We start from the raw sequence: 22,772 nt of genomic DNA, 5'->3' as shown, positions 1-22,772 counted from the left end.
AATACATCAAAATATGATTATTGTTAATATGCCTTACTTTGCAACATTCTGTGGCAGTTAATGCTAATAAAGATAACTGTGGATTGCAAGAATACTTTAAGAGAGACATGTCAGCAATTTGTATTTTTTCCTGTAATAATGTAATTAATAATTTATGCAAAAGTACAGAAAAGCATTTATTTAGGGTAATAATAATAATTATTATACAAAAGTAATATATAATCTTTCTGTGCCTAGTCCTAAGCCCAGTCCTGGCTTTCTGAGGGCACTCAATAAATATTTGTTGAATGAATGAAAGTGAGTATTTGAACTCTTATTGTATGTCTTGCATTCTCTCATTAAACATTCAAAAATTATAGGATTTTCTGTGCTTGTTTGAAAGTGGAGACTTATTTTTTGTATTAAATTTTTCCGTTTTCAGAAACTTCTTAGTTGCAAGAGATGAATTCAGGTATTGATAACACCTCTAGGTGGAATGGTTATTCTTTATATTCCTTCTGGTCTTAGACATTAAAATTTATTAGAGCAACTGAAGATTGTATTTCACTGTTAGCTACTGAGGTCATCAGTAGTGTTGTAGACATTAAATAGATCCCACAATATACTTTCAGTCTATAAACTCAATGTCTTTCTTTTTTTAATTAAGGCAATGGCTACACTGGGTCCACACAGAGTGAAAACAGAACGTAAGTCATTTAATCTAAGTTCAGGAATCTTCTCTGTGGAGACTGGTTGAATCAGGACTGTTAAGTCATCCACATACCAAACAGCGCCCCCATCAGTGGTTTCATTTCATCAGTGAACACTACTCCTGGAATTACAATGTTTTAAAATCCTACTTAAAATTGGCACTAGTAACTGATAATGCACCTGCTTCCCCTTCTGGCACTTGTCTAGTTAACTGATGATTTATTGTACATTGTATAGCTTCATTTTGTTGTTATATTAAAAACTTACTGAATTATATAAGAAATGTAAGAAATTAAATTCTTTTTTTTTTTAAAGATTTTATTTATTTGAGAGAGAGTGAGAGAGAGAGCATAAGAGGGGGGCGCATCAGAGAGAGAAGCAGGCTCCCCACTGAGCAAGGAGCCCTAGTGGGGCTCGATCCTGGGACTCTGGGATCATGACCTGAGCTGAAGGCAGTCGCTTAACCGACTGAGCCACCCACGCGCCCCTCTCTTATTTCTATTAGATTTACAGTTGTTATCTAAGAAATATTTTTAGTGTTTTTTCACATATATGCATGGATTGGTGTTACTGCTTAATGTTCTGCACTTTTGTTTTTCTGACAATGTCTTATTAATATAACAGTTTTTGAACTGATCCCTTTAGCACCTGTGAAACTGGAAAAACATCTGCACAGTGCTAGATCCGAAGAAGGAAGATTATACTATGATGGTGAATGGTATATACGTGGACAAACAATATGTATTGATAAAAAAGATGAATGTCCTACAAGGTAAAAATTATCATTTCACCATTGTTCAGTATTTACAACATTATTGTCAATAAATATTTGCCCCGTCTGTAGTGCATTCATAATGCACCATTAGTTGCCTATGGATCCTTCTTTTCTCTTGGCATATGATTTGATTAGCATGTATGTTCACCAGTGTTAATATTTATAGACTTACATCATATATTAAGTTCTTGAGCACAAGCATTAACACAAGAGGAAATGTTGGAATTATTTAGCCCAGGTAAGTGGTCCTGTTTGTTAGTTCTTAAAGTAGATGAATTGTTAGGATTTTAATATTATGATCTTTAAACCATTCTGTTACGAGTTTTGGGTAGATATATTAATCGTTAACTTTTTTGGTTGTGTTACAGTATTTTGGATACAAAGAATATGTATCAATTAGAGTAGGAAAGGAATGGAAAATTAACGAAAGCCTTAAGAGTCACAGTAATTAGAATATAACTTGAAAACTGAAAGCTGCCTTTTAAAAGACTCAATCTGTCTAAGCTTAAACAACGTTTCTATAATTATACAGCCTTCTAAGTTTATCTGTTTTGTTTTTTTTTAAGATTTTATTTTTTTAAGTAATCTCTACACCCAATATGGGGCTCAAATCCACAGCCCCGAGATCAAGAGTCACATGCTCCACTGCGTGAGCCAGCCAGGCGTCCTGATAGCCTTCTAAGTTTTATCTGGTTGTAGCTTTTGGAAAGTATTAATGCTAATCACTGCTTTTGTTCCTTCAGTAGTTTAGGATTTAATTCTCAGAGTGGTAACATTCTATAGTAAGAAAGTATCTTTTTCTAGGTATGAATGGTAAATGCAGTGTTTGTATTTAGGGAAGAATACTCATTTTCCAAATACAGTGGTTTTACTTGGACTGTAATTTCATCTGTAAAGTTTTAGGATAGTAGGAGCATTGTGTATAGTAACTTTCCTCATAGAAGCACACTGAGCTAATTACTAGGTTCTATGTGATACCCCTAGATTCTTTTGTCTTACTACTTTTAAGACATTTTACTGACTACTTAGCATAAATGTGATTTAAAAAGAGATGAAATACTATGAGTATTAAACACAAATCTGTTTTTAAAATATTTCTACATAAAGATAAGTAGTGTCAAAAAAGAATCCATACAAGTTACCTACAGATGTTTTGACACTAGGAATTAGGGATTGATTGGTATTTTTAAGATTTCCTACACTCCTGAAACCAGTATTACACTCTATGTTAACTAACTAGAATTTAAATAAAAACTTAAGTGGATACTCTGAAAAAATAAAGCATTTGAAAAAAAATTTAAAACCATTAAAGATTTCCTACAGCCAGGGCTGATATAAATTGGAGCTGTAATACTATATAATTAGTGTTTTTAGCTCCACTGTGTGTTTTGGGGGGGTGGGGTGGGGTGGGGATGTAGTGGAACGATGTGCATTTAATAGTTCTTATAGTAAATATGTCCAGTTCTATTAAGGAGAGAAAGGAGATTGTCTCTTTAAAAAGTGTTGCTGAATGTGATGTTTTTGACAGTATGCCCTGCTGATGGTGCAGCATTGTGGTAAATGACAATTATATATCTGAATCTACTCTTGCAGTCCAGCTATTTCGGTTTTATGGCTAGTACTCTAAAATGAGTGGTGGAGGCGTATTGCAATTCATTCATTCATTCTTTTTTCCCCCCCCTTTTTAGTGCTGTAATTACAACAATTAACCATGATGAAGTTTGGTTTAAGAGGCCTGATGGAAGCAAATCTAAGCTTTACATTTCACAGCTACAGAAAGGAAAATATTCAATTAAACATTCATAATCATGATTTAAGTGTTATCTAAAGCTACCTTATTAGTGTTATCAAGTGTGATGTGCCATGGGAGTTAAAAATGTATTCAATAACTTAATATTCTCATCAAATCATGAGACTGTATTTGTAGGTAGTACTCTAAGTAGACCTCATATTGATATGTCAATGAGGCAGTAATAAAAACTTAATCATGATCATTACATTTATTTGCCTTTTAGGTCCAATGACCAATAGGTATATACGGTAGGGGTTTCTTACTAAATTTTTTTCTTTGTTTTTTAAAAACATTATGCAAATCTGTTTTATCTTTAGTGAACTGTGTTGCTAAATGGCTATATTTGTCTGCAATTTCTTTGATTTTTCTGTATCTTTGTCACTCATTGTGTTTGTAAATAAGCCTGATAAAATGTTTCCTATAAATGGTTTGTACTAGTACATTGCGTTAAATCAGAATTGAAATTTAAACATATATACGTGAGTATGTATGTATGGCATCATCAGCTTATTTAGAACTGATGGCCTTTCTTTACAATCTTGTTTTACCCAAAATGAAGCTATTGGGTTTGAAAGCTAAAGGGAGCACTTTTGTAGACTAGGAGCTTTCCTTCTCCTCTTCCTTGATTGTATGGTGGTGACCTATTTTTACAAATTATACTTAATGTTAATTAGTAAAATTAGTGTCAAGTAATAACATGCTTCTACCTGTATTTCTTGTGAACCTGTAGAGGTCAGGTATTTATGCCTGGTATTTATGATGCAGTATATAAGTGGTGAATAGTAACTGACAGTATTGTGGTGCTTGCTGTTCATGTCTGACCTTTTGAAACAGATTTTTAGTAAGCATTTTCCAGAGGTAAAACTAGGTTCTTATATTAATTTTATTCCTAGGGCAAAGTAGACAGGGACAATGTTCTTGAATCTATTCCCAAATTAATATTTTTATCTTTGGTGGTTCTACACTTTAAGGCCACTTGGTGCAATTTAGAAAGTATTGGCCTCTCTTCCCTTAGCCACATGCAAAATGAACTTCGAAAACCTCAGGAACAGTACAAAGAATTGAAACCCTCAATATGGCAGCACAATTGGCTGTAGCATATATTAGGGTACAACCAAGTCAAGTTTTCCTGGTGGTCTTGTGCACTTTAATTTCTGTTATAATGAGACTGCGGAGGATGAGGAAGAGAGCTACTTATTAACAGGGCAGGAATATCTGCATTATTCCGTTTGTTTTCTTACTATTTTACCTCTGAAAACATTTTCCTGTGCAGATCACTACTTCACAGTTGCCAAATGTTAAAATATTTGACTTCTGAAATTCGTTATCAGCAAAGTTATATACTTTGTTCTGTTTCTAATTAACCTTAACAAATGTATATAATGTCATAATCCAATAGTATTTGACAGTACTTATATATACAATGTTTCATAAGCATTTTTAATAAGATTTGTATTTTTAAATTTAGTATATAATAAAAAGATGTGTTGAGTGTCATTTGGAGTGTCTCGAATTACTCGTGTGTTAAGTTCTTTATAACCTATTTCTAAGGTTATAGAAATAGAAGGTCCACTTCTAAGAATGATTTCAGCCAATTTACATTAATAGGTACGGAGAGTTGGAGTGTTAAATGTTTCTGCTTCCCTACATCACAGTTCAACCTCTGTTGGGGTACATTTAGATATTCAAGATGGCCAAATTATACTTAATTTTAAAATATACATATATGGGGCGCCTGGGTGGCTCAGTTGGTTAAGCGACTGCCTTCGGCTCAGGTCATGATCCTGGAGTCCCAGGATCGAGTCCCGCATCGGGCTCCCTGCTCGGCGGGGAGTCTGCTTCTCCCTCTGACCCTCCTCCCTCTCATGCTCTCTCTATCTCATTCTCTCTCTCAAATAAATAAATAAAATCTTTAAAAAAAATAAATAAATAAAATAAAATATACATATATGTTATACTTTAACAAAAATGTACCGCATATGTTCTGAAATTCTAAATAGAAAATTTGTATTTTAAAAACTACGATTAGTGCATTTACTTTGAAAACATATACAACTATAATAATCTATAAAGTACTATAAAATAAAGTAATCTAAAATGTATTTATAGATATTTTTATATTATATATTGGCAGTTTGCCATTAGACTCTGGTCAAAAGGTTTAGGAGGATTGTTAGAATCTGTGAAGTGTGATATGATCAGTTGCTCCCGCTGCTGTCATGTTTATAATCAGTCTCTGTTTTAGGATCAGTTTATAGGCCTTTCCTGCCACAGCTCCCAGTATTTCATAATCAGCCCATCCCTTTCTGCCATTTTCCATTAAAAAAACACCCTAACCATCACTAATCCAGTGCATCACTAATAATTATTAGCAAATTAAGAGCACACTCCTCATTCTGTCCCTTTCTCTCATTGGTAGCCTGAGCACTTTTCATTGCAGCCTTCCTCAGGTTGTTCTGAAATACATATTGTTACTTAGAACTCAAACACCACTCAGAGAACTGTGTACACCTCACTGATAATTAGTTGAAAAGAAAAACAGGGACATTGGCTGTTATTTCGAAGATTTTGTTTGTGGGCCCAGAAGTTCAGTACATTAAAACTGAACTAAAATGAATTTATAGGGTAAAAAAGTAGATGCAGGATGAATATACTAGTTAGGATTTATGTAGTCCCATGCCAAATTGGAATATAAACTATTTTAATTGCTAAAGATAAGGAAATCTAAAATATTTTTTTTTAAAAAATGAAAGTTTAGAATGGGGTTAGGGAAAAATGCATGTTCCTTATATTGTCTTTATGGATGAATTACAGGAATTGTGGCTGCTAGGTCGGGCGGGATTAACTGAGACAGTTTCCCCATTGGACACTGTGGCCCAGTCTTGCCCTTTATTTCACAGGCCCAGAAACTTGAACTTTATCTATATATCCTGTAATGGGCTGAATTGTGCCTCCCACCCCCTTCACCAAAATTCATATGCTGAAGCCATTACCCCCAGCACCTCAGAATGTGACTGTATTTGGAGATAGGGTCTTTAGAGAGGTGATTAGTTAAAATGAGATCATTTTAGGGTGGACCCTAATCCAATCTGACTGACAAAAGAAGAGGAAATTTGGACATCAGGTGCATACAGAGGAGACTATGTGAGGACAGGGCAAGGTCACTACCTGCCAGCCAAGAAGAGAGACCTAAGAAGAAACCAAACATGCCAATACCTTGATCCTGGACTTCTAATATCCAGCACTGTGAGAAAACGAGTTTCTGTTGTTTAAGCCTTCCAGTCTGTGGTATTTTGTTAGAGCAGCCCTAGCAAACTGGTAACATGCCCCAAGGTGACAGCTCTGGGGAAGTTAGGCTGACCAACTCATAGGGGATTGAAGGGCAGCCAAGTGTCAGTTTAATAATTTAAATTGGGACTTATAGTTGAGAAGGAGAGACCTGACTCCTCAAGTCAGGTCTCTCCTTCTAGGAAAATCTGTGTGAAAACAACCTTGTGATCAGATTTGTTTTGGTGAGTCATCAGTTCTCTGGTGAGGGTATCCCCTTTCTGGTATTGTGCTGGACACACTGCTATCATCTTACTTTTGACTTTCTTTTTTTTCCTGGTGCCCTGCTGATCAAGATCTCTCCCCTATTACTGGGCTGTGCAGGCCTTTCCCACTTCCCCCTCTAAGTTCTTTCTATGCCATAGGCTTTCCCACTCTGGCCAGTTTATTGGACCAGAATGGATCCTGACTTCACGGGCAGCCTGTACCTGTAATTTTTAATGCTTGTCATGTACCAGGAACTGTATTTGATGTATAAACAGAAAGTTGTTATTTAATATTTTTCATGTTTAAAACAAAATGAACATAATGTAAGAATTCTAATATGTTTATTCTTTATAAATTTGTCATATATTAGGAATTTCTGGTCATGAGGTTTTTCACAAGGTACAAGAGGCAAAATACTGTGACAGAACTTATATTTGGGGTGTTGTTTTTTTTTAAGATTTTATTTATTTATTCATGAGAGACAGAGAGAGGCAGAGGCAGAGGGAGAAGCAGGCTCCCCAAGGAGCAGGGAGCCCGATGCAGGCCTCGATCCTAGGACCCCAGGATCATGACCTGAGCCGAAGGCAGATGGTTAACCAACTGAGCCACCCAGGCGCCCATATTTAGAGTGTTCTAAAACAGCTTTTATCTCAAGTTGCTAATCTTTCTGAAAAATGTGTGTTTCTCTCTCTCTTCCTTCCTCCCCCACCCACCCATTCATCCATCCATCCATCTTTCTATCACTAGAAAGTAATGTAAGTCTAAAATTTCTTTGCTCTTAAACTTGAAGCTAATGCATTCTCTTTCAAAGACTCATTTTATTATTATTATTTTTTTTAAAGATTTTATTTATTTATTTGAGAGAGAGAGAATGAGAGACAGAGAGCATGAGAGGGGGAGGGTCAGAGGGAGAAGCAGACTCTCTGCTGAGAAGGGAGCCTGATGTGGGACTCGATCCCGGGACTCCAGGATCATGACCTGAGCCGAAGGCAGTCGCTTAACCAACTGAGCCACCCAGGCGCCCGACTCATTTTATTATTAAAGGTCAAGGGAAAACGTTATGTAGTAACAGTCTTTAAAGTTTACTTTTCCTTTCCTTATCCGTTTTCCTGTGTCTAATCTAGTTTTGAGGTGGGTGACCTTGCCAGCACACTGCCGCATCCTCTTGAGGACAGAAGTGTCATAATTCTAGTCCAGAAGCAGCCACATGGTAGCTTTTCATCTCTACCAGAAAGATTACAGTTTATGTTAAACTGCTTAGAAAACCAGATCCTTGAGCAGAGGCTAAACGACAGCTGCTATTAAAGGGATGGGAAAAGAAATACCATACTTCACTTATTATTTAAAGAATTAAAAAATGGCATTGTTAATGGCAAAAACAGTAAGGTGTTTTCACTTGTTTGAGGATAAATTTATGATTTCAGGATGTTTAAGTACATCTACTTAATGACTACTACAATGACCACATTGACTTCAGCTATGTATGTTCTGACAATCCCAAATCTAAATCTCTGCCCTCACCCAAGTTACATATTACAAGTTACCTGCGGGGCATTTCCATCTGGTGGTCACACTTTTTGAACTTCACACATACAAAACCAAATTATTATCTCTTCTTCACATCCCTGCCCCAACCCCAGTTGTATTCCTCCTCTGTTCCCACCCTTGATTCATGAGTCCATCCACCCAAATTCAGGCCCTGGGCAGGCTGTGGCAGCTGACTAAACTCATGGGCTTCAGAGCAAGACTAAGTGCGTGTGAACTCTGTCACTTACCAACTGTATGACTGTGGATAATTTCTTTACCTTCCTGTGCCTCCCAGTGTCCTCATCTGAAAATGAAAATAATAATTCTAAATGTTTCATAGTGTTGTGAGGAGGATTCAATGAATTAATATATACTATGTGCTTAGAACAGTGGCTATTACATGATAAATCCTATGTAAGGGCTATTTACATATTTTGACTCCCCATATCTAATTGTCAAGTCCTATAGATTTTAACTCTGAAACATTTTCTGAAATCACCCTCTTTCGTCCTGTGCCCCAGATGCTGCCCTAATTCAAGCCTTTAATGTATTTTATTGGGATGATTGTGATGGCCTAACTGGTCTCCTTGCTTTTTGCCCTTTTTCTTTATAGCAAATGTTATATTTCTAACCCAGAACTGATTATTATTATCATTTTTTTGCTCCCTGCTGGACCTCAATTCTTTTGTCTGCAGGGCACTGCAGTTCCACTTTTTCCAAGAAAGGCTTTTCCCCCAATCATGTGGCTTCAGCGGGAGCACCCATTTCTCTCATGGTCTGCCAGTCTCGGTCACAGTTGTTTAGACGACGTGGGCATGTAGCCCAGGCTGCCCCGATTAGAATCCTTTGCTGAGATCTTTCAAGCTGTGACTGTGGAAACAGAATCCATCTCCCTCTCATACTGAAACTGGGAAGACAACAAAGTTTAAGAACTACAGACAATTAAGTTTCCTGCCCTGTGTAGAAAGACGACACAGGGAGCCGAAGAGACGGAGGACGGACAGGTAGTTGGCATTTAACTTTCTTCTTCCAGCTGACCCACGCTCCCTCTGTACCACAATCTTTCTCGTGTCACATGAGTCTTCTAATAAATTCCCGTTTTGCTATTTTTTTTTTTTTTTTGAGCTGGGTTTCTGACCCTTGCAACATTTATCACAAACACCATGGCTTCATACTCTGTTGATTTTCATCTTTTCTTTCTTTTTTTTTTTATAATAAACTTTGGTAATTTCACCACAAGTTCAAGGAATAAAAAATAAGGATATTGGTAGAGCTGCAAATGTGTATGTGAGAAAGAAAACTAGGAACTGCCTGGCACCCATTGCTAGGCCTTGGAGTTCTCCCGTTGAGCATAAACAGCCTCTTAAAGCACCAATATCAAACAAGGCCACTCTGACTGTGATGAAGCGAGACAAAAAAACCCCAAGACCTTCTCCCCCTCACAAGCTTGTCTAAGTCTAGATAGAAACAAGGTCAGTCTGCAGACAACGAAAACACGCAACCTCCCCCTATTGCTTCTTTATCAATTGCATCTTTGGCCTCACTTCATTCCTCCTGTCTTATAAATATTAATCAAGATGCCCAATCATAGGGGCGCTTGGGTGGCTCAGATGGTTAAGCGTCTGCCTTCGGCTCAGGTCATGGTCCCAGGGTCCTGGGATCGAGCCCCGCATCGGGCTCCCTGCTCCTTGGGAGCCTGCTTCTCCCTCTGCCTCTCTCTCTCTCTGTCTCTCATGAATAAATAAATAAAATCTTAAAAAAAAAAAAAAAGATGCCCAATCATAGAATTGCCCCCACTTTCTGACACTTCTATGAGCCCTACCAAAAATCCCCTAATACAGTACAATCCTGTAAGTCCTTTTTAAAATACCTTCTTTCTCAGACACCCACAATCCCCTATGGCATATGCTTCCTCACTGCAATGAGCAAGAGACCCAGCTTGTTTAATTCCAGGTAAGTTCAGGGTGGTCTTTGGCTGGAGGGCATCAATACATGGAACACTGAAAACAGTTTTGTTGTTGAAGGGTTTTTCATTAGATTTAACCTAAAGATCCTTAAGTATATTTTGGACAGTCTTCTAGGAGCTCCCAGTGTATAATTATAGTTATAATGACTGATAAAACAAACTGTAGGTTTTGATTTTCAATTACATGTTATAGAAGAATCATAAAAGACAAGACAAAATGAAAGCACATTTCATGAAAGACATTTGTACTGCAATCTAAGTTAGAAAGCACTTTGCCTTCAAAACCAAAAAATAATATTTCTACTGCATTAACCAGGGACTCTTTCCTAGAAATGTAAAAGCTATAGTACTAATGCATTTTGATTAAAACCTGAAGGTGGCAGTAAATTCCTAGAAAACTAAGGTACTTAGTTTAGGATTTGTATTTTTTCTTCTAATTATTCAAATTTGTATAGTGAGACTGCAGTTGCATTTAATTCTATTGCGTACTAATTAAGGGATCTTCAGGAAGAAGATGCAGTTCTAAACAAGGATTATATTGTTATTACTGTTTATGGACTGAAAAGAAGTCACCATGTAAAAGGCTTAGGAACATTGTAACGGATTATATGCTTTAGAGTTACTATAGAAACAAAGTATATAATTAAACAAAAGGAAACAGAACTTTTAATACAGATGAAAGTGCTCTGAATGGCATTAAATAGTTTCTATTTGTCTATTAAATTTATAACCCTGTTGGTAAGCTTTTTGCCCCACACTTTCCCAATTTTATCCTCAATATTCTTAAAATAGAATTTTTTATGGTTGTGTTTTTCCCCAAGGATCTATTTATAATCAATAGACTCCACAGACTTATTAATCAGGAAGGGCCTAACTGGTAATAATAAGATTTACAAATAGCAAATTAATAAATATTAATTCATACTGGAAAATGAATTAATTTATTGATCTTTTTTTTAATGGTAGAATTTTTTTTTTAAAGATTTTATTTATTTATTTGAGAGAGAGAGAATGAGAGACAGAGAGCACGAGAGGGAAGAGGGCAGAGGGAGAAGCAGACCCCCTGCGGAGCAGGGAGCCCGATGTGGGACTCGATCCCGGGACTCCAGGATCATGACCTGAGCCGAAGGCAGTCGCTTAACCAACTGAGCCACCCAGGCGCCCAATTTATTGATCTTTTACATAAAGATCTAAAACTAGATTGTTTCATAGTTTCTTCTCTTGAGGGTAAACACTATCACTGGTACATTGAGTTATACCAAAAGTTACTGTGAGGTTTTACTGACCTCAGTACATAGGCACAAATTATTAGAGCTTTGAAAATAAGGAACCATAAAATTTCTATAATCCTTTTAGAAAAAAGTTAAGCAAGTCCTGTATATATTAGTGTGTAAATACACAAAATAGTTAATTTTGTTGAGCAAGATAAGTGATGTTGATATTTTGAATATCTTCCTATAACTATGCTAATACACGAGTAACTATCAGTTTAGAAATTAATGGATGATTTGAATTTTCAAGGTGTTATTTCATTCCTCCATTTAATTTTATTTAACTTTATTTTTAAGGCTGTACTGTAGTAAACTATTAACCATGGTAAATGTAAATTTAATTTTATAAATCCAAGAATTTATCTTTATTCTTCTTTATGATAATCTCTTTTAGGCAGTTAGAAATTTTACATAAAGACTGAAAGAGGATTAGTTATGAGTTTGTTTTGACCAGGGAAAAATGTAAAGTTAGAAGCACAGACACACAGCATGTGTTTATTCCAGAAATACTGACACCTGTTCATAATAAAAATGTCCAAAACAATTATTTTTAACATAACAATTATTCTCAACAATTATAAATGACTAGTCCATTTCATCTTCAAACAGTGTTTAGATTTGTTTGTAATACTTGAAAACTTGTAGTAAAAACAAAACAGAACAAAACTGTAGATTCTGTATAATTTAGAGCTATTTTAACTTATGGTGCTTGAGTTCCATTCGGTTAGTTGGAGGACATAATAGTAAATATAACTCCCTATGTGTGATCACCATCTTAAAAATATGTACCAATGAAATCTGCATTATTTCGCTGTTGACTAGTGGTGGTTAATACTGGCTGCCAGCAGAGGGCGCTTTGAGGTTTATCTGTTAGAATTCCAACACCTTGGTGGCTGAGGAATATAGACTGTCTTCAAACTGATCTAAGAGTGAAGACATTTCTAATATTTCTTTATTCTCTCTGATTTCTTGTCTACTTTTACAAACCCCTAGACCATCTGGCAAGGGATGAGAAGGCTATCTAAAAAACCCAGCAGCAGTTCCCAGCTGACTGCATGAGCAGATGTGTAAGAAATGGTCCCGTGGGGTGAGATTTAAGGGAGGCAGGAAACTCCCTGCATTTTTTCTCTCAGCCCCTTTCAAACTCCATCGCCACCATCAGCAGTTCTCCCCTAGAGATCTGTATGGAACCCAGTAATAAAAACATGTGGTTTTAAAACAGTCTAGTTTAGTCAAGAAGAAAATGAATACCAAATGGAAAAGAGGAAGCCCTCTTGAAGCAGTATTTACCCTTACAATGTATGAAAGAGATATATATAATTTTTGTTGCCTTTTCTTTTCTTTTTCAAGTAGGCCCATGCCCAATGTGGGGCTTGAACTCAAGACCCTATGATCAAGAGTTGCACGCTCCACCAACTGAGCCAGCCAAGTGCCCTGAGATATATATCATTTTTAAATACTTAAATGAAATACAGAAAATAAATTCTAACAGGGTTTTTCAAGGAAACTGACAAACTTGTTTTGGTAATGTCTGTGGAAGAACAAAAGGCCAAGAATAGTCACAATGCTTCCAAAGAAGAAATGGAATTAAAATTCAGCAAGATAGACAGCAGAGATGAAGAAAAGGGAAGGTTCAAATTGAAGTGGGGTTTGGCAACAGAACCAAGAAAAGCTCAGAAAACAAGGCACCCTATTATTGAGCCCCATACAAAAAGAACTAAAGAGGGAACTCCGTGATGTTAGAGAAGGTTTCGTACCTTGCTTAGTGTAGATGTCCACGAAAACTCTTTTTATATAAAAATAAAAAGTATGAAGGTCAAATCCCATGCAAAATTATTATAATAAAAAGAGAAAAAGAAGTAGAATAACTCGTTCCTATGCCAGAAAGATATGCCCACGATACAGGTCAAAACTGTGATCTACTGTGATCACCTAAGTGAGCCTAAGCATCACATACACTACAATTGGAACAATATACAGAGAAAATTAGCCTGGCTCCCACACGAAGCTGGCATGCACATTCACAAAGCATTCCATATTTAAAAACAAAAAACAAAAAAACTCTGATCTCCTGTTTCAAAATAACTAAAAAATATTAAGAAAATGTTACAAGACATGAAAAAACAAAATACATTAGTCTTCCCTCATTCACGGTTTTGCTGTCTGTGGTTTCAGTTGCCTGCAGTCACCTGCGGTCGGGGAGCAGATGATCCTCCTGGCAGATCATCAGAAGGTCAGTAGTCTCCTAACACTGCGTCACAACACCTACACCATTCACCTCACTTCATCTCATCATGTAGGCATGTCACATCATCGTCATAAGAAGGGGGAGTACAGTCCAATATTTTGAAAGACAGAGAAACCACATTCACAGAACTTTCATTACAGTATATTGGTATAACTGTTTTATTTCTTTATTAGTTATTGCTGCTAATCTCTTATTATGCCTAATTTATAAATTAAGCTTTATCATAGGTATGTTTGTATAGGAAACTGTACAGTATATGTAGGGTTTGGTACTGTGATTGCAGATATCCACTGGGGATCTTGGAACAGATTCTGCACAGATAAGCGGTATCTGCTATATATCATAATTAGAAAAACTCAGAAATGAGGTGACAGAACTCAGCAAAGAATAAAAAGTAAAAGAAAAAAGTTATTTCAAAAGTGAAGACTAAACTAGAAGGAACACAAGAGTGAACAAATGCATTACATATTGCCTTAAAAAAAACAGAAGGTGAAAAGAGGAAAATTAAAAAACAAAAAAATCAATGAAGTATGAGATTAAAGGGATTCAAGAGGAAGAGGAGGTAACAAATACTGAGGATGGAAAAAGAAGACTGGTTATTACATGGATTATGGCGTCCTTGAAGAAGAAACCCAAAGTAAAAGAATGGAACAATTACTAAATAATTAAGAAAACTTTCCTGAAATAAAAAAGATTTGAATTTCACACTGAAAGCATAACTGAGAATACTGAATTAGAAGGACCAGTGACAACACATATTCTAGTAAAATTACTGAATGAAAAGGAAAAGGAACAAGTTGGGGGAATATCGAGGAAAAAAGAGCACATGACTTACAAGGAAAAGAAAATTATCATTGGATTTTTCAACAGAGTGCTTTATCCCAGAAGAAAATGGATAAGCACACTGAATATATTTAAGGAAATAAAGTGTAAGCCAAGAATTTTATATTCAGTAAGAATGATTTCAGAGATAAAGGTCACAAATTGTTGTCAAAAAACAAGAACTCAGGGAACATTATCCCAGTGAACCCTACCTAAGGAATCTACAAGAGCATGAGCTTCACACAATCAAAATGACTAGAGACATCAAAATAAGGACTGACAAGGATTAAACATATGGCTAACATAAATTTCAAATTAAAACACCTCATTTTTCAGCCTATGTAACTTCACTGTGAGATGCTATCTCTTACAAAGTCTACTACCAATTTTTTAAAATTATCTCACCAGCAATTGTGTCACAAAAATCTTGACTTGAATAAATGCATGATTCCTATCTGATTCAGCAACGAAGTCACTCATGTCATTGATGAATTAGATTTTTTTTTTGAAGATTTTATTTATTTATTTGAGAGAGAGAGAGAGAGCTCAAGCACAAGCAGGGGGAGCAACAGAGGGAGAGGGAGAAGCAGATTCCCCGCTGAGCAGGGAGCCTGATGCAGGGCTTGATCCCAGGACCCCGGGATCATGACCCAAGCCGAAGGCAGACACTTAATGGAATGAGTCACCCAGGCACCCCTAGATTCTTTTTTTTAAAATTTTATTTATTTATTTAGAGAGTGCGCATGAGTGGGGGAAGTGGTAGAGGGACAGAGAGAATCTCAAGCAGACTCCCCACAGAGTGGGGAGGCCAATGCAGGCCAATCCCACAACCCTGAGATCAAGACCTGAAATCATGAAATCAAGTCTTGATCATGAAATCAAGAGCTGGACACTCCACCCACTGAGCCACCCAGGCACCCTGAATGAGATTCCTTTTAACATGAATGTTGGTTGCTATTTTTGTTTCTGTTAATGAGTAAGACAAATGTGAAATAATGAAGACACGTAAGAGAAGTTCACTCATTTGTCATTGATGCAAGTGACCTCTTTGATGAACTAGGTAATAGTTTTCAAATATTTCCTCAGTTTTGGGGTCCTATTCAAAATGGCTACAGGCACAATACCCTTCTAAGTTTAATTTGCATTATTAACATTTTCTGCATCTTTTTAAAGTCCAGACAATCATAAAAAACAACAAATCAAGTCCTAATTTGTATCATTTACCCATTTCTGTGGTGTGAATATTCCTACTATGGTTGATTTCATGCTACCAATGTGATGTCACTGAATGCAGAGTTGAGAAACCTTGTGCGGTGCTCACCATTACATAGTAATATAGTGTTTCCACCATGCAGATGTAACAGATGTAAATAACATGAAAAGCATAGCTAGTTATAACATGTAGCAAAATAATTAGGAACTGATGAGTTTTGAGTATTTTCTACCTTTACTTTTAATATATGCAGTGGTTAAGTTTATATAATTTAATTTTGATAATAAAGTGTTTAAAAACCAGCTTGCAAAGTTCCTGAATATTTAACAATTGGCTGTCCTGAGCTGGTACGAGCTGGTCCAGCACACCACTGGATAGGAGGGAGAAAGTGTAGTATGTAATGGTCTGACAAAGTAAATGGAGTATAACTATCCTAAGAATAGAAGAGTGTGTGAATTCTTAAAATGTTTTCAGGAACCATATTGGTGGTCATATTAGTATTATTATTCTGAGACTGCTGTGTGTGTAGTATGAGATAAAATAAGTAATTATGGGATATATTAATTTTATCATCCTCTACATTCTTGAGAATCAGATTTCTAATATGGAAAAAAGGAGATACAATGATAATAGAAAAGAGGTTACATAAAAGATTGAGTTGAAACTGGAACTCTCAATCTGGATGCAACAGATATTTTACATAGATTTCTTAGTTCTGTCTGCCAAATAGGCCTAAAAATAGTGATCAACCCAGTAACAATAAGCATCCTTTGTGCCCAGATTGTGGTACAATGTACAATTCTTATTACTATTTTCATTAAAAGAAACCAGAGCTTCTTAGAGAAATGGTCAAATCTAGGAGTTGGGCAAGAAATGAACAAAACAAGCCGAGAATATCCTATATTATCAGATAGAAAGAAAACTATTAAATCCTACTAGAGTCATGCCCATGATTCAGGGGCCAGCTTTAAAGGGCTCCTAGTAGTCAAACATGGGACAACTGGAGCTCAATGGTAACAGTTATTACAACAGACTGAAGCCCATCAAAATATTTAAATTGCAAAGTTCATAATGATTGTGTGTGTGTGTAACTTTTGGAAATGATAAAGAAACCATTTATTATCTTGAAAACTGATGGATAAAGGAAAGGAATCCCAACATCTATCCTGCCTTTCCTATATGAATTGCATATAGGATTGGTGATAAAAGAGTAGATGGGGGTATGTGTGTTACTATAAAGGTAATCCAACAAATAAAATGACAGAATTTGCATATCACCATTTGGCAATTTCTAATGAATGGCTATAAGCACAAAACATCAATGGCTGCTAAGTTCACAAAATAAAGAGATAATCAGAATTACATGCCTCTTATAAGTTCTGTACTTGCGTCTGATACAGTCTCTGGCTCCAGCTCACAATTTGCAGAAAATTCAAGAGGACGGAAGAAAATCTTGGGTTGTATTAAGAATATGCAATCAGGAAAATCCAGTCTGTGGGAAACTCTACAGGGCAAATGGCCCAGGTTCCTCAACTGAAAAACTGAAAGGAAATAAAGGGATAGAAGAACTTATAGAGGAATAGATACTTAAGAAGATGTATAAATTTTTTTAAACCAGGTAAGACTAACTGATAGTGTGATGGGATCCATGTTTGGGTGACAAAACTATTTTTACAAAGCAAGTAAGCAATTGTCATAAAAGCCAGATGGTGGTTATTCATGTGAGCAGAAGGGTTGTGACTAGGATGGAACACCTGGAAGCAGCTTCTGGAGCTGCTAGCAACAATCTACTTCTTGACCAGGGTGATGTTTGCCTTATGATAATTTCTGGGGTTATACATTTGTTTTATATGATTTTTATGTCTTCACTTTTATGATAAAATGATTCTAAAAAATTATTTCCAGGTGGATTTTTGGCTTGCACCAACATACTCGACCATCTTACCTATGAACCAGGCCTCAGTTTTTTCTTCCTGTCAGCTAATTGTAGGGAACATCTACTAGGCCACAGATGTGAGCTGAGAGAGAGGTGTTGGTGCAACAGAGGCAGGCAAATGGGCAACATGTTTGTGTTATTTCTCTCTGCCCTCTGGATCTGTGCAGTCCTTTCTGTCTCCCCTGCCCCAACTTACTTATTACTGTATGCAACTCTTGCTGAATAGCTCTGGCCCCATAGTCACTTCCTGTCCCCTGGTCAGGTGCTCAGTCTCTACAAAGGCCCAACAGCAAGTCAGAAGCTGCTTTTCAAATGATGTCGAATTTTCTGCTGTTGTTCCAGAACACTGGAGGTCTGCAGTCCAGCTCTCCTATTTGAGACTTGTGAGAGACTGCAAAGCATCCTCGTCTACCACAGACACGTCTAGCACACAGTATTTGCTGGATTGTAACCTATACGCCAGGGTTGCTGGTAGCACAGACTAAGTCTGCTGCAGACCCCTCTCTTACTCTTACTCGCAGCATTTGGAGTCATCTGAGCAATGGGTTGGATTCCCAAATGTGTATACGGTCTCCAAAATCTGAAGATGGCACCATTGGGCCTTTCTTACTAGAAGATGCAAGGTTCAGTAAGGTGTTCTTTACCTTAGATAGTACACCTCAGCATGACCCCCATCCAGTCTCAGTCAGTACAGTAACTTCATTAATGGGGCAGGTCCTCCAATCACTGCAGGGTCTTCTTCCACTTTCTAACGCCCATGTTTCTTATCAGAGCATTTAGAGTACTTGCCCCTTCCCCCCACCCCACCCCCAATCCCCTGGGTTGATTAATAAGATGCCTCCATACAACTGACCAGCATAGTATTTTGTGAAATGTCCAGGCAATCAAAATTTCTTCAGCCTATATTGTAACAGAGAGCAGGAGAATTAATTTAACCAATATAACCCTGGGACAAGACCATGAATGCGAACTGATGTCTGGTGCAAGTGACTGTGAATTGCTTCTGATCTTTTTTCCGGTAAGGGTTTAAAAGACTACATTTGCCAGATTAATAGCTGCATACTACATGCCGCGGCTTGTCAGTCTGTTCCATTAAACACAGCACACGTCAAAATCGCAACACAGCAGCGGTGACTGGGGGCTATCACTTGGTTCGGTTTACAGCAGCCGACTGTTCTGCCATGATCAGTATGAGTTTTGCTGATACTGGACCTGTACGTTAAAGAGATATGATAAGGACCCACCGCCCTACCTCCTTTACTTCTTTTTTTAGAGATCGCGAGCCAGCGTGAAGGGGCCTGTGTGGGGGCAGGGGGAGAAGGAGAGGGAATCTTTTTTTTTTTTTTGAAGATTTGTCTGAAAGAGAGAGAGAGCGCGCACAAGCAGGGGGAGCAGCAGGCAGAGAGAGAGGGAGAAGCAGGCTCACCTAGCAGGGAGCCTAATTCGGGGCTCGATCGCAGGACCCCGCGATCATGACCGAAGCCGAAGGCAGACGCGTAAGGACTGAGCCACTCAGGCGCCCCTCCCTTACGTTTTTAAGGATGTCATTACTCTGACATTTCACCCAGGCTACAGTATTACTTTTAGTTTACTTATAATTTACTGATAAATGATTCTGAATCTTAATTTTCAAGTCCTATGTCTGCTCTATTTGTTACTATGAACAAAATCTATAGCAGACATCTTAAAGACTAAACAGTTTCCAAATTTTCTGCAAAACTGTAAGATTTTATAAAAGTAAAAGTATAGTTTAAATCTATTGGTTGATTTATATAAATAATTGAACACAATATTCCACATTTCTAGAAGTTTTTTTTTTTTTTTTTACACTATGATTTTCTCTTTTGTACGTATTTTGATATGACTGTCAAGGTTCTCCAGAGAAAGAGAACCAACAGGATTTATATAGGAAGAGTTTTATTATATGGAATTGGCTCACTTGATTATGGAAGCTGGGAAGTCCAACCATCTGCAAACTGGAAATCCAGGAAAACTGATGGTGGAATCCTGTCACCAGAGACGGGTTCTTGGGCCCCACAACAATAGAAACTACCAGGCTGGGCCCAAAAGTCAAAGGGACATGCAAGGCTTTATTCGGGCTCCAGCATGAGCTAAACGAAGACAGAGAATCAACATAAAGTAATTTAGGTGCCTTCCTGCAACAACCGTAAGACCCTGCCTATATATATAGAAAAATTCACTTTACTGACCAATATGCTGCCGAGGGAAAAGCCGGGGGTGAGGTGGGGGGGGGGGAAGTGCTTCCTCCTGATTGGTTCGAAGGGCCTCATTCTAATTGGTTGGAAGCGCTTGGTCTTGATTGGTTGGAAGGACCTATCCTGATTGGTTGGTATTGGCAGGGAATTCAGGCAGCTCATTGGTGCTTTTTGGATTCCCCTTTTATATAGCCTGCATCCTGCTCTTGCTCGGTGGGACAAGCGGATTAACGGGAACAGGAAACAGGAGCGCCCTGGCTACATAATGTTTTTCACCTGGGGCTTGTTCCGATAGTCCCTCACTGTCTCAACCCCACGCTAAATCCAAAGGCCCTAGAAGCCGAGGAGCAGATGGCATAAAGACAGTAACAAGGGCAAGAGAAGACTATGTTCCAACTCAGCAGGCGGACAGGAAATAAGAAGGGGCGAATTCCTCTTTCCTCCTTCATTTTGTTCTATTTACACCCTCAAGGATTGGATGATGCCCACACACAGTGGGGAGGGCAACCTACTTTTCCGAGTCCACCAGTTCGAATGCTCATCTCATCTGGAAAAACCCTCACAGACACACCCAGGAATGTTTAATCTGGGCACCCTTTAGTACATAAAATGAATCATCACAGGCAGGTAACTCTATTTTTTATTTCGTTGATAATATTTGAATTGTTTCCAAATGAATTTTTGAATTTGGGAGTTTTAAAGCTTTCATTTGTACGTATATAAGAAATTGAAATGTTTATTTGGATTTTGCAGATTTGTTAAAATATTTAAAGAAAACATTTATTACTAGGTCTGGCACATATATTTTTCTTTATTTAAAAATAAAGTAGTTTAGGGGTGCCTGGGTGGCTTAGTAGGTTAAGGGTCTGCCTTGGGCTCGGGTCATGATCCCAGTGTCCTGGGATCGAGTCCTGCATCCAACTCCTTGCTCAGCCTCCCGGGAGCCTGCTTCTCCCTCTGCCTGCCGCTCCCCTTGCTTGTGCTTGCTCTCTCTCTCTCAAATAAATAAATAAAATCTTTTTTTTTTTTTTTAGGTAGTTTATGGGGCACCTGGGTGGCTCAGTTGGTTAAAGCATGTGCCTTCGGTTCAGGTCATGATCCCAGGGTTCTGGAATCGAGCCCCACGTTGGCCTCAAGGAGCCTGCTTCTCCCTCTCTGCTGCTCCCCCTGCTTGTGCTCTCTTTCTCTGGCTCTCTCTCTCAATAAATAAAATCTTAAAAAAAATAATAAACATCTTAAAAAAAAAAAGTAGGTTAGGGACACGTGGCCAGCTCAGTCGGTGGAGCATGTGGCTCTTGAGCTCTGGGTTGAGTTCAAGCCCCACATTGGCTGCAGACATTACTTAAAAAAAAAAAATGAAGTAGTTTAATAAAGTCTAAGATTACTTATTATTGCAGTGAATGCTAGTCTTTTTTTTTTTTTAAAGGTTTATTAATTTATTTAAGAGAGAAGTGTGTGCCTGTGAGTGAGGGGAGGGGCGGAGGGAGAGAGAGAATCTCAGACTCCACACTGAGCATGGAACCTGACTCAGGCCTGGATCCCAGGACATCAGGATCATGACCTGAGCCGCAATCAGGAGTCAGATGCTCAGCCTACTGAGCCACCCAGGCACCCTTTAATATTACTACTATTTAAATCTCTAGATCCCGCACTTGAACTTGAACACAGCTCTGTATTTTTGCTCTATAATTTTTTTACTTTATAATTGTTTTCTTCTAATAATAAAACCATCCTTTTATAGAAAAATTTGTACCAGTTCTGTTATAGTGTTACAATGATTATACTAGAAAAATGTCCCATTTCCTAATATCCCTTCTAGCAAGCACGCTGAAAGTTTGTAATGAGATATTTAGAAGTCTTGAAAATCCTAATACTTTTTTGCTAACAGCAGAAGAAAAATGCTTTCTTAGTTCTCTTCATAACCAACTGTGAATTATAAACAAACTGTGGAACATTCAACATTCTCACAGTGATCATATTGATCATCAGATTCCAAAAATCAAGAAAGATGCCAACAAAAAAAAGATTGAATGACTCTTTCTTAGGTAATGTGTGTATTAATCATGTGTGCTCTACTGTGTCTGTCAGACCACTGATAGTAGTTGGCTGCAGTGGTTGTTGCAATACGCACATTTCTTGCTAAGGATCCTTGTTTTGCACTCTGATATTTTCTATTCTATGGTGGTAGCCAGTTTCCAAGATAGATTCCAGTGTTCTCAACTCCTGGTATTCACATCCTTGCGTAGTCCTCTCCCACACTCAATATGATTGAGCTGTGCAGCCAGTTGGGTATTATCTAAATGATGGTGTGTGACTTCTGAGGCTTGGTCATGAAGGACATTGTAGTTTCTGCCTTGCTGTCTCTTGGATCGATCACTCTGGGAGAAGCTGGCTCCTGTGTCACGAAGACACCCAAGCAGTCCAATGGAGGGGTCCACATGGTGAGGAACTAAGACATTCTGATAATAGGGCACCTTGTCAAACTTGTGAATGAGCTATCATTTCAAGAATGTTATAGGGGCGTCTGGGTGGCTCAGTCCGTTGAGCGTCTGCCTCCGGCTCAGGTCATGATCTCCAGGTCCTGGGATTGAGTCCTGCATTGGGCTTCCTACTCAGCAGGGAGTCTGCTTCTCTCTCTTTCTCTCTCTCTCTCTCTGTCCCTCAGCCCCTCCTCACTGCTCATTCTCTCTCTCCCTCAAATAAATAAATAAAAATCTTAAAAAAAAAAAAGAATGTTATATAAATGAAATCATACGGTATGGAGTTTTTTGGCTTGGCTTTT

At 37.7% G+C, this 22,772-nt stretch overlaps 1 protein-coding gene and 1 non-coding gene across 4 annotated transcripts in view; both read left to right on the top strand.

Moving 5' to 3' along the window:
• BRMS1L (BRMS1 like transcriptional repressor) overlaps positions 1–4,754 on the top strand; it is a 31,175-nt gene extending 26,421 nt beyond the window's left edge. For 2 of the 3 annotated variants that reach the window (XM_081830618.1, XM_081830619.1), the window contains 3 exons: positions 647–686; positions 1,315–1,462; positions 3,154–4,754. In XM_081830618.1, coding sequence (XP_081686744.1) covers positions 647–686; positions 1,315–1,462; positions 3,154–3,271 — 306 coding nt within the window. In that variant the 3' untranslated portion in view covers positions 3,272–4,754. The remainder of the gene's footprint in view (positions 1–646; positions 687–1,314; positions 1,463–3,153) is intronic. The other variant, XM_006732207.3, reaches the window with a different exon arrangement.
• Positions 4,755–13,491: 8,737 nt separating this feature from the next.
• LOC115940563 (U6 spliceosomal RNA) lies at positions 13,492–13,598 on the top strand. Its single transcript, XR_004075303.1, has one exon. It is a non-coding gene; the product is annotated as a U6 spliceosomal RNA (small nuclear RNA).
• Positions 13,599–22,772: the final 9,174 nt, after the last annotated feature.

This window comes from Leptonychotes weddellii, chromosome 9, assembly GCF_054177405.1.
Source record: "Leptonychotes weddellii isolate Sample4059 chromosome 9, ASM5417740v2, whole genome shotgun sequence".
Taxonomy (NCBI): Eukaryota; Metazoa; Chordata; class Mammalia; order Carnivora; family Phocidae; genus Leptonychotes; species Leptonychotes weddellii.
The sequence above is the reverse complement of the archived record's forward strand: the minus strand, read 5'-3'. Positions and strand labels throughout refer to the sequence as shown.